The 15,023-nt window shown below is 39.9% G+C and overlaps 1 protein-coding gene across 2 annotated transcripts in view; it reads right to left on the reverse strand.

Moving 5' to 3' along the window:
* The window catches only part of LOC141789633 (carboxyl-terminal PDZ ligand of neuronal nitric oxide synthase protein-like), a 263,989-nt gene that overhangs the window by 83,688 nt on the left and 165,278 nt on the right, over positions 1-15,023 (reverse strand). Inside the window, exons 6-7 of one of the 2 annotated variants that reach the window (XM_074669155.1) lie at positions 8,062-8,203; positions 237-406 (exon numbers count right to left, since the gene is read on the reverse strand). In XM_074669155.1, the coding sequence (XP_074525256.1) occupies positions 237-406; positions 8,062-8,203 (312 nt within the window). Of the gene's footprint in view, positions 1-236; positions 458-8,061; positions 8,204-15,023 lie in introns of both variants that reach the window. The other variant, XM_074669154.1, reaches the window with a different exon arrangement.

The raw sequence follows: 15,023 nt of genomic DNA on the forward strand, positions 1-15,023 counted from the left end.
CCATTTGAAGACTTTTCCTTCATTCTCTCTATGGCATCAGCTAAAGAACATATTGAAATCAAAAATCATCTACTTTTCTGTCATATTTTCCAGCAGTTATCCTAACTTATCCAAATTGTAATAAATTCTTATAGTTGTAGTGCTCTTCTTGGTTATACACTTCATGAAATGTGACATCAGTGACTGCTTATTAGAGACACTAACACACAGAAACGTGTCACCAGGTGTTGACTTACCTTGCTCTCTGTGTGGTTCAGCTCAGCTGTTTTAGCCGTAGCGTCCAGATCTGTCACTCCTCTGTTGGGATTTAGCTCCTCCGCTGGCGGCACCTGGCTCACCTCCTCTGCGTCGATATCCGTCTCCTCGGTGACCGACACCGTTTTCTCTTCACCTGTTAGCTCCCGAGCTGAGCCCAGGAAAGTGCACACACATACAGGTGGTGGATAAGCACGCACGCCTGCACACACACATGTGGGCATGAGCATGTTCGCACACACACATGGACGAAGACACATGATGCACTCTGGTGAGAAACATCATCCATAAAATCAGAGTAAATACAGAATAATCACAGTTGTTCATTAAATATGAAGTGCAGCTGTTCAGTGGTACTTTACTCTGAGGCAAATCAACAGTCCCCAAATCACCACAAAGAAACTATCACACATTAACACATAAATACAGCAAAGCTGCCAGCGTTCTGCTTTCTCATGGGTGTTTCTATTATGTGGAGTTTTCTTGCAGCGTTCTCACTTCTGCTGATACACATTTAATTGGACACCACAACGAAGATCATTGATAATTGAGATGAGCAACATTGCCTTTAGAGCACAACTACCAAAAGTGATGTTTGTTTGCCGTCTTTATGAAATTTTGACGAGGAACCTTGCTTCTATTTACAGGAATGCCTGTGAGCTACTTAAGGCGGACAACTCGAGCTAAATTGATTTCATCCCTGACAGTTTTACAATTAAAATGACAAACATGTCTTCTTCCTTTGTCAGCCCTTTCTAGCTACAAGATTTCCTGTCACAAACTTTTAGCCCTATCACCATCAAGGATGAGTATTGGCAAGACCTTTACGATACAATACGCATCACGATACTTGTGTCCCGGTACGATAATTTCACCATATCACAATTTTTTGATATAGTGCGATATTCTACCCTGTTAACTATTTGTTTCAAAACAGTATTTCTATGTTATGGTGTTTAAAACATAGACTGTATAAAACATGGACGTAGCATTCGCAACGTCATCTGTCTGTTCCTGAAACTGTGAAATAAAGCTTATCCACAGATATGATGCCGGCTGTGAGTTTCCTTTCTAACAGCTACAGGGCGCCTGACAGTCATGTGACCTGAGCTGTGTCTCTGATTGGACAATCAAATGATCCTAATAACTTCTAAACCACAGAGTTAGAAAAAAATTCACTCACTGACAGTGTGTGCCGATATCAGCGTTTTAGACCCAAGACGTTTTTTAAACCAGGCTGTAAACATGCTTTTTTGACACCGTAAAAGCCTGTTTTTTTGGGCTGGGTGTGTATGTGACTTAAGGTCTTTCTGCAGCCAGACTCAAATGGATTCTCAATAAACTGCAGCTTTTAGCACTTCCACATAAGCTTCATTTCTACTAACCGGATGTTGCCCTTTGGTTTGAAATAATAAAAGTCAATAGCAGCGTTTCATACATACACTTAACTTGAAAACATAAAGTGTCAAGTTTGGTTGAAAAAACGTAGTCAATTGGTGAAACTGATAAATGTCACTTGGTGTAACCAATAATACTCATAAAAAATCTAATATTGCATAAAACACAACTATGGTTATTATTTTATCAGTCTACTATACTGTAAAAATTAAACTTCAAATGATTTAAAACTAACTGAACCAAGAATAGAGAGATAACATTGGTGTCTATGGCATCAAAACCCACATCATCAAGTTTAATATTTAAAAATTTAGAATATATTTAGAGATAATATTTGTTATACAGTTAATGGGCAACGTACAGCAGAGCATCTCTTCGACGCCATCTACTGCTGTGGAAAAATACGAATTTTTATTTTAACATAAACATCAATATCAAGGGTGGAAATATCAATATTTTAGCACAGGTCCGAGGATTGCAATATATTGCAGTATCTGAAATTTTTCACACCTCTAATCACCAACACAGCTTCAAATTGCAGGCTCCCACCTCAGGAAGTTCAGGACTATCATCTCAATTACTTAATTACCTCTTTACCAATCAGTTCCTGTGTGTAAATAAAACAAGACCGACAAGTTCAGAGCCTAGATACAATCTAACATTCTCTATTCCCCAATATGAGGATAAGACCGAGACTGATTATGCTTCGGCATCTTCAGGCTTTTCTAAATTTGGAAACCAAAATGAAATAAATATATACTTGGATTGGCTGTATTAATATTTCATGGGATTAAAAATGCCTAAATGTTTGGTGAGTAAATCTCCAACACAAGCATGAGTTATGATTTTAGTGTAAACCTCAGCCGTGGGTTAGTGGGGAATAAAACCAGCATACAATGTAAGCTGTAAAAAACCTCCAAACTCCTGAGCTGCTACCGTTTATTTACTTGAAATCACAGAGGAGAATAGAACTGAGTTGAAAAGATCTGTATCACGCCTACAAATATGTAAAAGAGTGGCACCCATTAATCTGTTTTATGGTGAGTCTCAGTTTCACTGTAAACAACAGGCTTTAATCCTGCTCACATAAGTGTAATGAACCAAAGAAATCTTAAATTGTCAAAATAATCAAGTTTTGCTGCTCGATCCACTTCCCTGTCCTCTCAAAATTGAAGCAAGAAGGTTTAGCTGAGGTATAAGTTTTATTTCTCAGAGAAAAGTTCTGAGTCAAAATCTAATCAAGTGTCCTCTTCTGTATCCTCTCCTCCGTCAACCCACCTCCACTTCCACCTCCGTCCTCACCCACCTCCTTCCCCGTTTAATCTTCCCCCTTCTTCCGCCTGCGCACCCAGCCATTAGCGCTGTCCTCCCCTTCACTTAAACTCCATCTCTAACAATCCTCAACTACCAGCTGCCAGCACTACCTTCACCTTTTCTCTCCATTACCACTCCCATCCTCTTTATCCCATTTTTTAGCCTGCTATCAGGCATCGCTGTTGCTTTTTCCTCTCAAACTTCACCTTGTCTGAGTCCTTTTTTGTATTCTCAGGTCAGAAGTTTTTCCACGGACTGAAGGAGCACCCATTGATTTTGCTGCATTTCAAACGAGCCCAAGACTTAAAAATCAAACTTAATGAGTCTGAAGTATTTTGTGTTCCCTATCAAAAGTTCTGTGAGCTTTGAAGAGTTTGTTATTGCTGCACTAATGAGTGAATCTTCACGCCTGTGGTCCTGTTAAAGCTGAAACGATCATATAACTGTTCTACGTTATTTCCCTTTGAGCTGGCTTGATTGTTCCCTTCGATGTAAGCCCTTTTTAAGCTTTTATCTGCGTATTAATTAAATCAATTGTTCTTCTTATGATGCAGTATTTTGTACAGTTATTCTAAAAGGCTGCAAAAGCCTTCTTCTGAGAATAAAACATCCCCAGCCCTGCATCTTCTCCTCTATTCTCCCGACTCCCTGCTGTGCAACCCAGTTCTCCATCCCTTCTTTTCCTCTCAAATTCACTTCAACATTTCATCTTTCCCTGCTCCTCTTGTCCTCACTGATCCCATGGTCCTTTCTCCTCTAATATCGTCTCTGCTCCTTGCATTCTTCCAGCGTTCTGTTTCCCTAATCCTCCATCTCCCGCTCTTCTCACCCTTCTCCTTTTATTGCCTGGATAATTAGTTCTCCAGATAAGCTCATTGGCTGAGTGTAGCAGCTCTTGTGTAGCTTAAACACACCATGACAGACAGAGAAAGTGTGAGTGTGTGTGTGTGGGGTCTTTTCAGGGTGTGGATATACAGTTATAGAGCGTGGGTGATCTCTGGGCTCATCAGCATGTGAAAGGGGGGCTCGTCTCTGGAGGCTGCAGGGGTCGCTGGAGATAATGTGCCCCAGCCTGGTGCTCTCAGATTGGGACAGGGAGGGTGGCCAGCGTCTGCCTCTGTAATCACTGGAACGATGGTATGAAAGAGATCCGTTCCTGGGCTTTTCTTACAGCTGAATCCTCCTCTGTGTGTGCCAGTGTGTGTCTGTGTGTGTGTGCATGTGCTCGCAGACCCCCTCGGAGCCACGTGTCCCTGTGCTGCAGTGAAGCTCGTCCTGTCCAGGCACGAGGCGTTGGATAAAAGTAGCTCAGCCCACTTGTATTGTGCAGCGCCTTTTTTTTCTCTGGGTTGACTCATCCGTGACATTCACTCCAGTATCGCGCTCTCTGGCTCGCCAAACCTCAGGATAATGCAGGCAGGAGTGTGTACGTGTGTAGGGCATGCGTGTGAGGCATGGCATGTCTGAGAGCATATGAGTGTGTTACACGTGTGGAGGTGTTTGTTTACTGACTTCTTCAGTGTTGGCGTTACTTTTTGACTCTGTTGCTACCTTGGCTTTGGAGATAGGGTTTCATTTTTAGAGGGGCTGTGAGGAGTTTGAAAGTGATCTTGAAAAATTCTCCCTTCTAGATATATGCCTGATTGTAATCCACAGTTTAATATGAGATTACTAGCATCAATATTGTTGGTTACAGGTTATTTTCGAGTACTACTTCTTCGCTTCCAGTTTGGGTTGTCCAGTTCTTGCCGTAGGAATTGATCTCAGAAGAGCAGAAGAAAGCCAAATGGGAGAGTGATACAGCCCAAGCTAAAGGCTAATTAGCCTTTAGCTCGGGCTGTTATCACTCTATAACACTGGGGCTACACTGTTTGTGCTAATGTTCATTCCAACCTACAGTCAGCAGTTATTCTGCAGTGGTCTATTTAAACTTGAGAGTCTTTCAATAAAATGAAGAGTGAGGTTACGTTAGCTCTGCTTGGTAGATGACTGGCAGGTCTTAGCTCACCAGGATTTACTACTGTTACATGTTACAGACATGTCTCAGAGCACCGGACTGACCACTAAATATAAACAGCTACTAAACTACTTACAACTGACAGTGTTTACTTCTTGTCACGTTAGCCTACAGATACTTCAGAGCACCTAGCTAACATATAGCCAGCTACTACAACGTTAGCGTGATGACATGTCTTGACTCGTAACTCTACGTAACTGTACTGATAAATGCCTTACCTCCACATGTTGTATCCAGCAAAAAGTTGTCTTGAAAAAATAAAAATTGAGATCGATCTGATCTCCATTTAATCCCAATTCAAACACACACCTTCACTTAAAGTAATTTATGACAGTGTGCGAAGACTTCGGGCCACAAGGTGGCGAGGGAGTGCAATCAAAACAGATTCTCCTCATAGCATCTTTAAAAACGTATATTCCACAACCTTAAAATATCACTCTCCTGGTGTATTTGAGTCTTCTCTCTTTAGAGAAGTCATCTGTTTTACAACTGTCTGAAAAACTTTGTTCACAAGAGGAGGAATAAATCCTTGTCTCTACTGGGGAACTCATCCTTCCTCCCTGTCTTGAAACCTTGAACCTTTTGTCCAAAATACTGAGAGAGCTCTTTTCAACCAGAGACTATAAAGGAAGTGAAGGTAGCCACCCTGACATTGTCCATCGATCCTTTCTGCATTGTCTGTTCAAGAGGTAACACGGTCAATGTCAGCGATGAGCTGGAGAAATGTACTTTCTTTGTTGCTGTGCCTGAATCTCAAAATTAAAGAGCTGTTTGGGAACTGACTAAAAGTCAACTGTTAATCATTAATTTGACTCCAATCTGTGTCGACATGATTGACATCACAATGTCTTTTAAAGAGGTTGTGAGGACTATTAGTTTAAAGTGAACAGCAGCGACACCTTTGGTCAAACATGCAAGCACACTGTTGTGATGACATGACTCTTAACAAGGGGTGTGTTTGTTTAAAAAAAAAAATGAATGAAGATGGGATCTTCTTTTTAACTCTACTTTTCTTTGTTCAAGACAACTTTTTACCCCATACAATGCAACAAGGCAAGGTATTTATCAGTAGTTGTGTAGTGCTGTTGTTTTAAATGTGACAACAAGCTAACTTTGTAGGTTTGTACCATAGTTTAGCCACCTGGTGCTCTGTGATGTGTGCGTAAAATACAGTGTTAGTAAATCCTTGTTACATCCTACCAAGCAGAGCTAACGTAACTTCACTCTTCATTTTATTGATAGACTCTCAGTTTGAACAGACCACTGCAGAATAACTGCTGCATGTGAGTTGGAATGAACATTAGCACAAACTGTTTAACCTGTGTTTTAGCCTTTAGCTTGTGCTCTATCACTCTCCTGGTTTGCTGTCTTCTGCTCTTCTGTCCTTTTTCTTTATGCAAGTCTAGCTCCAGTGTCTGACATCACTAAAAATCAATCCCAGAAATCCTTTTCAGTTGAGAAATTCACAGATCTCTCTTCTCACCAGCCAACGTTCATCAGCCAGTGTGGTGCTGTCAAAGATAATTTGACATTAGTCAATCTGGTCCTGTCAAATTTCAATGGGAAGCTGAGAAGTCGCAATAACCAATATTGGCGCTGATAATCTCATTTTAAGTTGTGGATTTATATGGAAATAAAAGTTTTCTAAGTTGAAGTCCTCACAGTCTCTTTCAAAAGACTTGAAACTTTGGATTAAAACCAGAAACTAGCCAGTAAACTTCTGGTTAATGTAAACTAAAAAAATACACAATTTTTCTTATCTGATTCCAAAGACCACTTCACAAACTACATCATTGTAAAGATACATGTGCATTTTGGAAATGAAAGCCGCATTCAGCTTCATTCATTCAGATGAGAGTTCTTTGAACTCTGAATTAAACCTGCGTAAAAAGTCTGGTTGTTCTGTGGTTGGTGGTTAGAAACCATACTCCACCATAAGTTCTGCTGTATTCTTACAGGATTACGACCATTACAGAACAACTAGTGTTTTGGAGTTGAGAGTGATCATGCTAACTAAAGACCTTCGGCTAAAAATGTCAGTGATTGTTGGCTGTAAGTCACCAGTTAACAGGGTCACACTTTACAGTGAGATTAGTTTAAATAAAAACATTTTTGTTAAATCGGCAAGAGTCCTTAACCTCTTGTTTGTTGTGGAACTTAACAGCTCTGTGTCTGGACGTAGTTTTCTGTCTCCTGATTGATGATTTAGGTCTCAAGCTCAACTGTTTTCTGTGCTTTGTTTGATATTTTACTGTCAGTTAATTTCCACGGATAATTCAGTCATAAACATTGAGCGGCTTGTGTGTTAAAACCCCTCTCTTTAGTGTAAACTTGATTTCCTCACTTAAACAACTGTCACTGAATATCTGATCACTTGCAGGTGTCCTCCATCCACTGACTCATTTTACATGAAGCTGGGAGTTGTGTACCATCCTTTGGAGCTTGAAAAACCATTATCTGCACCTAAAAGCAGCCGTACCTATTTACAAACAGCTCAGATAAAGCATGTGAGACACTCTGGTTTTGGCTTCACTTTTTAGAAAGTGGCGGTGTCCACCTCATTTACAGTCTATCACTGCTCCCTTGTTTGGTGTTGTTTTATTCTCTTCTCTTATCTTTTCTTTCTTCTTTTTGCTGCTGCTTTTATATTCCCAGAATATCAGAGCAGCTTTCATGTTCACGACTTCAGTACAGCAACTGATAAATATATCAAAGAATCTCCAAGAGAGACTGTAAAGCTTGATCATTCCTTCCATTGTCTCTGAGTTCACCTTATAAATCCTCAAGGTTGTAACAGCTATTTTTCTTTTCAACAACATTGATTAAAAAGCAGCACTCCCACACAAAACCTTCACTCTGCACTCTCTGGCACTTTTGTCAAATGTCGTCTTCTGTTTCAATGTCATACCACAGAAGAAAACAAGCTGAAAGCACAAGTCAACACGTTTTCTGGTGAAAGGCAAACACACGAGCATCATCTCTTAAGAAAAGGCCAGCTCTGCTTTAGATTCACACACAATGTGGGCCTGGTAAAAAAGGAACAGCAGGTACAGGTTGTTCTGAGTGTATTTTTGTACCGTTGACAGAGGAGTCGTTGCCGTTCCTCTCACTGTGGCCGTCCTCCTGTCCGTCTGCGCTCTGCTGCGTGTGCTGCAGGCTCAGTTTATGACAAACCTCGAATGCTTGGCCGACAGTCCGGACGATCCTCATGGCCTGGCTCTGCGTAGGTGGAGAAATAAAGAGAGACAAACAAAGAAAGCTGTTATGCATTTTGCAGCACAGACCATAGACACTTTTTTATCTTCCCACTTTGATTTCAAACCATGAAACACCTATATGACTTTAAATCAAACGTTTCATCTAGCGTCTTCTGGCTTTGATTCTTCTGGAATAAGACTTGAGTTTTGCATCTTTTTATCTTGAATCTAATATTTTTTAGGGGTGTGAGAAAAAAAATCCCAAAATCGATACATTGGGATTTTTTTTGTTTGACAAAATCAAAATCTGGATTCTTTGTCTAAAAAATCTGTTTGTTTTTTTTCAAATTCAGATTTTTCATTTCAGTCTTTGTAAATTGAATACAAAAAAGTCACCACTTTTCTCCAGCGGAGGCTGAAATGTTTCTCTCTGACTTCCATGATATGCTTTTTATGGGTAAATTTGGCTTCTGTCATAGTCTGTAGACATTACCATCATTCATTAAGTTTATTTTTTCACATTGTCTGGTGCTTCAAAAGCAACCTAAAAATCGCAAATATCGTAAATATCAAAGAATCACAATTTAAATCTGATCAGCACCCAAACAATCATAATAGAATAGAACCGCAAGAATAGCATTCTGTCCCACCCCTAGTATTTTTTATCTTGGCATTAGAGCTGCCACGATTAGTCGACATAAATAACATTGGTGACTTTAAAAATTCATTAATGCAAATTTTAATTTGACACGTTATAGTATTGTTTTTAATGTAGTTGTCATACTGTGAAATGAAATACCAGGCGGTAAATGCACATCCGTAACTTCAGTTGGCTGCATGAGATGACACGTTAACAAATGCTTTTATGGGAAAAGATCACTAAGTTCATAAATGAGGAATATTGATGAGGAAATATGTCCGTTCATCAACGGCACTGCACGCTTATGGAGGACATCCCCGGCTTGGACAGCCAGAAAACTCCCAGTGTTTAAGCACCTGGTAACATAATTCAGAGAGTCTTCTTCGCTCTCCGTTTTAAACAGTTTTCCAGGATTTGAGTCACAAACTAGTGTCAAAACTCCCCTAACTTTTTAAAGAGAGGACATTTATTCGATGGAGCTCTCACACTCAAGCTCACACTGCACCGGTAACACTCAGCGGGGAGGAAGAGGGGCAGAGTGCGCATGAGCGAAGTGAAAGTAGAGCATGTACAGAAACTATATGTGTTATGGAGAGCTGGCGGGATCATACAGAGAGCAAAGCAAGCCCCAATAAGCAACTTAACATCAGAAAAAAAGCCCAAAGTCACTAGTAAGAGGTCTTGCCAACACTGCAAACAACAATTTCACTTCCCTGTTACCTGCTCACATGACACAGGGCTGACCAATCAGAGGAGAGAACCTAACTAGGTAAACACAGTGAAAACTAGGAAAGCACATTGAACAGATATTGGTCACAGATATGACGTGCTGTAAGAAAAATAATTGAACCTCCTAATATACAAACACTTATTAAAGTTTTATGTGAATAGTTTTCCCTGGAAATACTGTGAACATTCTTTCACTGAAGTGTCTGAATCATTATTATAATTTTTTTGCACTGACTTCACTGTAGAAGATTTCATATGGAACGAGAACTATGTGGTCTACAGGATCAATACTATGTTCATTTTTATTTTTTTCTATTCAGTTATTTACCACTTTGTGTTTTAAACAACCAACAAGAATTGATGAACTTATGTTAGTGTAAAAGATTAATCTGTTGGACAATAATCTATTCTTGTTAGTGCAACACTTTTTTAAGTCATATTCCTTATCATGTAATTTGCTTAGTCATCTGTTTAATTATTTGACATTTAAAGCAAGGAGATATAACGTCAGCATAGATGCACTCATCAGCCACTGATATAAAATGGAAGCCAAACTAGGTTGAAACACAGAATTATCGTGATAAATTGAGTAATCTAAAAAATAATCGATGGATTAGTCGACATCAAAATTAATCGTTAGTGGCATACTAACACACTGGAGCACAACATCTGAAAACGTGCAGATCGGGTGCAGATTAGCCCCAGAAACATGTCAGCTCCATATCAAACATTCACAGCAGTCCGTAAGGAGGGTCATTATCCACACAGCTGAGAGTCAGACACTAATTCAGTGTCACATGGACCATTGGTGTCATTTCAGGCTCAGGCAGAGGTGGCTGTCTGTGTTTTCCTTCCCAGCCCAGTGGAACATCACGATGTAATTTGTTCTTCTGACTGAGTTTTCCCTTTGTCCTCAGGTGCAGAGCTGCATGTGTCTGTTATCGCCGCTACTCTTCCTGGCCGCTCTGAAAAATGGCCAGTCGAGTGAAAGCAACTTCTGTCTGCTATCAGCCCGCTCTTGTCTGGCTCGTCACAGCAGAGAGGTGCAGAAAAGATTTCATTTTAAAGGCAGTGAGGCCTGGCTGCTGAACAGCACTCATCTTCAGATGGATGAGCAGAAGAGATGCAGCGTGGACTAAAAGACTGAGCAGAATCAAGACTCTGCTCAAGGACAAAATCCTTTCTGGACTAATCTGAAGCATAAAACTCCTCAATCTTGATCGCTATCACAACATAACGTGACAGCAGAATTTGTGCCAGAAGAGGAATTGGGGACATCTGGGCCTTTTATCTTTGCTGAGAAATGAAATTGACTTTGGCATCATCTGATATTTTGTGCCTGGACCAGACCCTTAACTACTTTCTGCTCACTGCTGAGGTCTGGCTACACTCTTTCTTACAATATCATCTATTAGTATTTTCATTTTTCATTGAAATAAGCACTTTCAGCTTCATTTTGAGACAATTCTTCATGGTGACAAGCCAGAAGCAAAGAGGAATTTATGTCCCCATGTGAAAAATGTGCTCAATAACTTCTGACTCAAACAACAATCCCTAACATCGATGACTCAGCAGAGTTTTTAGCCTCCATATCTAATGTTTGGTGGCCTTTACTAAACGTCAGAGAACTTGTGGCCTCAATACAAAAGCGATCTTATTTTTTTATAGCTATGTGGGGTCAGATTTATAGAAATCTAGTAAGAATCAAACAACCAGGGCTTTTTTCCATTTCATCTCAAACAAGGCAAATCATAAAAGCAGCCGCTGAGGTGGATAGAATAATAAAACCGAGAATATAAGACAGGATATCAATGCAGGATGATGGCCTGTTGTAAAACAGTAATGCATAAAAAAACCCTCATTGATAAATATTCATGTCATTTCAGCTCATCAAGCAGCAAACAAATCAGAGTTTTGGACAGGGTATTCAGCAAACAGCACTGCCTGTACAAAGAGACGGACAACATGTCTTTCAGATTTGGCATTGAGAGTCTGGGTAGTATGAATAAAGCTTGGGTATCAAGGACCAGCCACCACTTTTTTTTGGATGTGTGGATTTGATAAGGCAAGATAATTTTTCCATTTGGATCCTGACAGCAACACAGAGTTTTGCAGTCTGAAAAAGTTTCACTAATCTGAGAAAAGTTGTATTAAGGCATTATTCTAGTTTCCAGCAAACTTTCTAGCAAAATTTTCTTGTTCCATTGGCAGAGGTGTAAACCAATTTTTGGTAACTTGCGAAGGCTGATTTGCTTGTAAATGGTAGTTACTCTGTGTTAGAGTTATTCTTTGTTGATTTACATTTATGTGTTTCAGATTTGTGTTGTTTGGAAAGTGTATCTACTCTATATACGAGTTAATCTCTGTTATGGTATATTTATGTGCTTTACAGTTTTCCTTCTTGTTTTTTTTGCAAGTTGTCTTTGGTAGAGATAGACCGATATAGATTTTTGGGGGCCAATACTGATACTGATTTGAGTAGGCAAGGAGGCCGATAACCGATATTTGAAGACAATATTAATTTGCAGTCAAAGTGAAAATATTGGAATAAAAATTTTGAACAATCCAAACGCCAGTACTTAACTGCATTCAAATGCCTTTAAGCATATGTTTATTAAACAGCTCCCAGACTCAGCAGCATATTTTGTAAAGTTAAGTGAAAACTAAAAAAAAATAAATAGCTTAAGTTTTCTCTCTTCAGTGAATAAGGTTTTCCAAAATTTCAATAAAACTGGACAGAAATGAGTTTTTGCTGCCTTTTATAATGCAGTTCAATTAACTTTCTGTTTGGCTTCACATGACTGATTTTAAATGACCATCTAGGGCTTCCATAGTTGAGACAAGGAGAAACTCTGTGCAGAGGAGCATCAACAAGCAGCTCCTGACTGTCTGCAGTTTAAAACTTTTCTTATTGTTTTTTTAAGAGGCAGAAAAATGTATTCCTGTGAGTATTGATAGGAGGAGTGATTTTTGTTTCTGTGAAAGTTAAAATAAGCTCATAGACAGTAAGATAGTTACAATGCTAATTGCGTTAGCCTGTTTATGGGATTTTCCGTTGTCATTAGCATTAAGCTAGTGGACTTAAGAATCAATTTCCTTTGCTCTGTTAGGCTGTGTATATAGTTTGCTGTCTGTTTTACTTTGCTTTTGTGTGTTGAGTCTAAATAAATGACCGAATCAACAACAACTGCTGCTGCTTGTAACCAATCAGATGGTACTGTGGGTGGGACAGTGGTGGGGACTGAGAAGTGACTGCAGACAGCGGTGCAGCAGTTTTGAATTGGTTTCATACTGGCCGTCAAATTAAATAAAATGCCGATGCCGATATGGCCCAAAATGCCAAATATCAGCTCTGATAATCGGCCAGGCCGATAATTGGTCTATCCCTTGTATTTACTCTGTATAAGAGTTATTCTCTTTTTTTAAATACATTGATGTGCTTCAGTAAGTAGGGGCAGGTTCATATAAGCTTTAGCTTCCTCCTGTCCCCTCTCAAATATTGTACATATGTTTATATTGCTATTTATTTAATTGCAATCTGCAAATGTTTGAGATACAGAAAAAAAAAGAAAGATTTCCCTACAGCTGTCGGTCATAGCATTGTAATCTATTTTTTCAGCATCAAATAACAAATTTACAGTAAACTTAGAAAAATGAACACCCTGATATGAGTTAAATATAATGTCAAATGTAAAATAATTAATTATTTTGGCCTGTTTCAATATTAAACTTTTTTTCTGTGTGTAGTAGAACAAGAATCAGCATAACAAAGAAAGTTTTCAAAAACAGTGACAGACTTCATAACCTCCTTCTGACTTCTGTCTCTAATTTAATTTTCCGGGTACTTGTGTTAATAATCTGAGATGGATATGACACAACGCTTTAACATCAAGCAAAGATAAGATGATGACGAGTGTCACTTGAAGGGAAAATGCCTCAAGCCGAAAGATAAATGCTTTGACACATCAGATTTAAAGTCAACAAAAAGTACATGAAATATTTTCTGTGGGTTTTTGACATGCAGAAACTTTGTGAAGAGGTTTCTTGGTTTGGCTTCCCTTAAATTTGCATCTCATGTGTTGCAACCCTCCTCCCCTTCTCCCACATTCTCTTCTTCCTCAGACCTGTAGCTGTGTTTTCATGCTGTGTTGTTCCCTTCTTCTCCCGCTCCTTCATCTTCCATCAATCCCCCCATGCCTCCTCCTCCTTCTCCTCCCCCTTCTCTCCCTCCTTCGTGGACCAGCTATTCATTTTGTTTCAGCCCTGGTCTTCACACTGACAGCAAACTCGTGCTTTCCTTTGAAGATGTTTCCAGAGGCAGACACACCAGAGCTGAGAGCAGATGCTGGTGTTATTGCACACAGTGAACCCACCAAAGGCTCAAGGTCTCCTGACTCTCACACTGACTGATTAGAAAACACAATATCACTCTGTGTCTTTCTTTACCTTTGGTCTCTTTATTTCTACTGGACCAAAAAGAGTCTGGTTCACAAAGTTGATATCATTAAAAACAAGCAAAACTTGAAATGTCTGTTAATTGCATCAGGATTTGAGCACAATAACAGACTTATTTAAAAAATTGATGAGCTTTTGGAGACAGACAAGAAGTTGTCTGGAAACTGTGGCTAATAACAGAAAACCATGGATTTGATCGGCTGGTCTCTCAACTCAATTGATCAAATTTTCTCAACAAGGAAACTTGGCAAAGGGGAGCCCATCTGTCTATAACCGGTTACAGCCGGTTATACGATGGACTCTGGGATACCTGGAGGACCATATGCCTGTCGATCCTTTAAGTTAAGGATGTCAAAGATGTCATATTTGGAATTATGATAACAGGCTTTCTGCTGTTTGGAGCTGGCAGTTTCCTGATTTATCACAAACTTAAAAAGACGCAGGCAGCCCTTTTCGGTCACTATCCGTCACTGAGGGATTGTGCAGGGCTGTCAACACTCAGACTCAAGCAATATGCAAACTCAATCGCAGGCATGTATTTCCTGGACTTCTTTGCAGGATGGATAACAACTTGGAGAAGTTGTCAGCTCGGCTCGGCTGTAATGGGCCACCAAAATAGGTCATTTGGCACGCCACAGAGTTGACCAGTTGGGACTTTAAGGCAGACAGAAAAAGTTTTCAGTGTGTCTGCCTGACCCAAACAATCTTTATCCCTCTTTTGGCTCCTCCGGGTCGGCCTTGGTAGGCTGATAAGTGTCCTACTCTCCTGGATGGTATGCAGACAGATGCTGTACGCACCTTCCATCCTGCACCTTTCTCCTGTGAACTTGTCTCTGGATCAGAACTCTTCAAGGTCATCTCAATGGCAATAGCTGTGGCCTTGTCACCATCAGACAGCACAGACATTGTTGAGTCTGGGTGGGGATGAACTCCATGGGCTTACACATACACACGAGGTCACATGGCACACACAACTTTGGACTCAACGTCTTCTTTGGCTCCGTTGCAGTTCAGTTGT

The sequence above is a fragment of the Halichoeres trimaculatus genome, unplaced genomic scaffold (genome assembly GCF_033239565.1).
Source record: "Halichoeres trimaculatus isolate MK-OKI-2021-1 unplaced genomic scaffold, fHalTri1.1 fHalTri1_scaffold_4, whole genome shotgun sequence".
NCBI classification, from domain to species: Eukaryota; Metazoa; Chordata; class Actinopteri; order Labriformes; family Labridae; genus Halichoeres; species Halichoeres trimaculatus.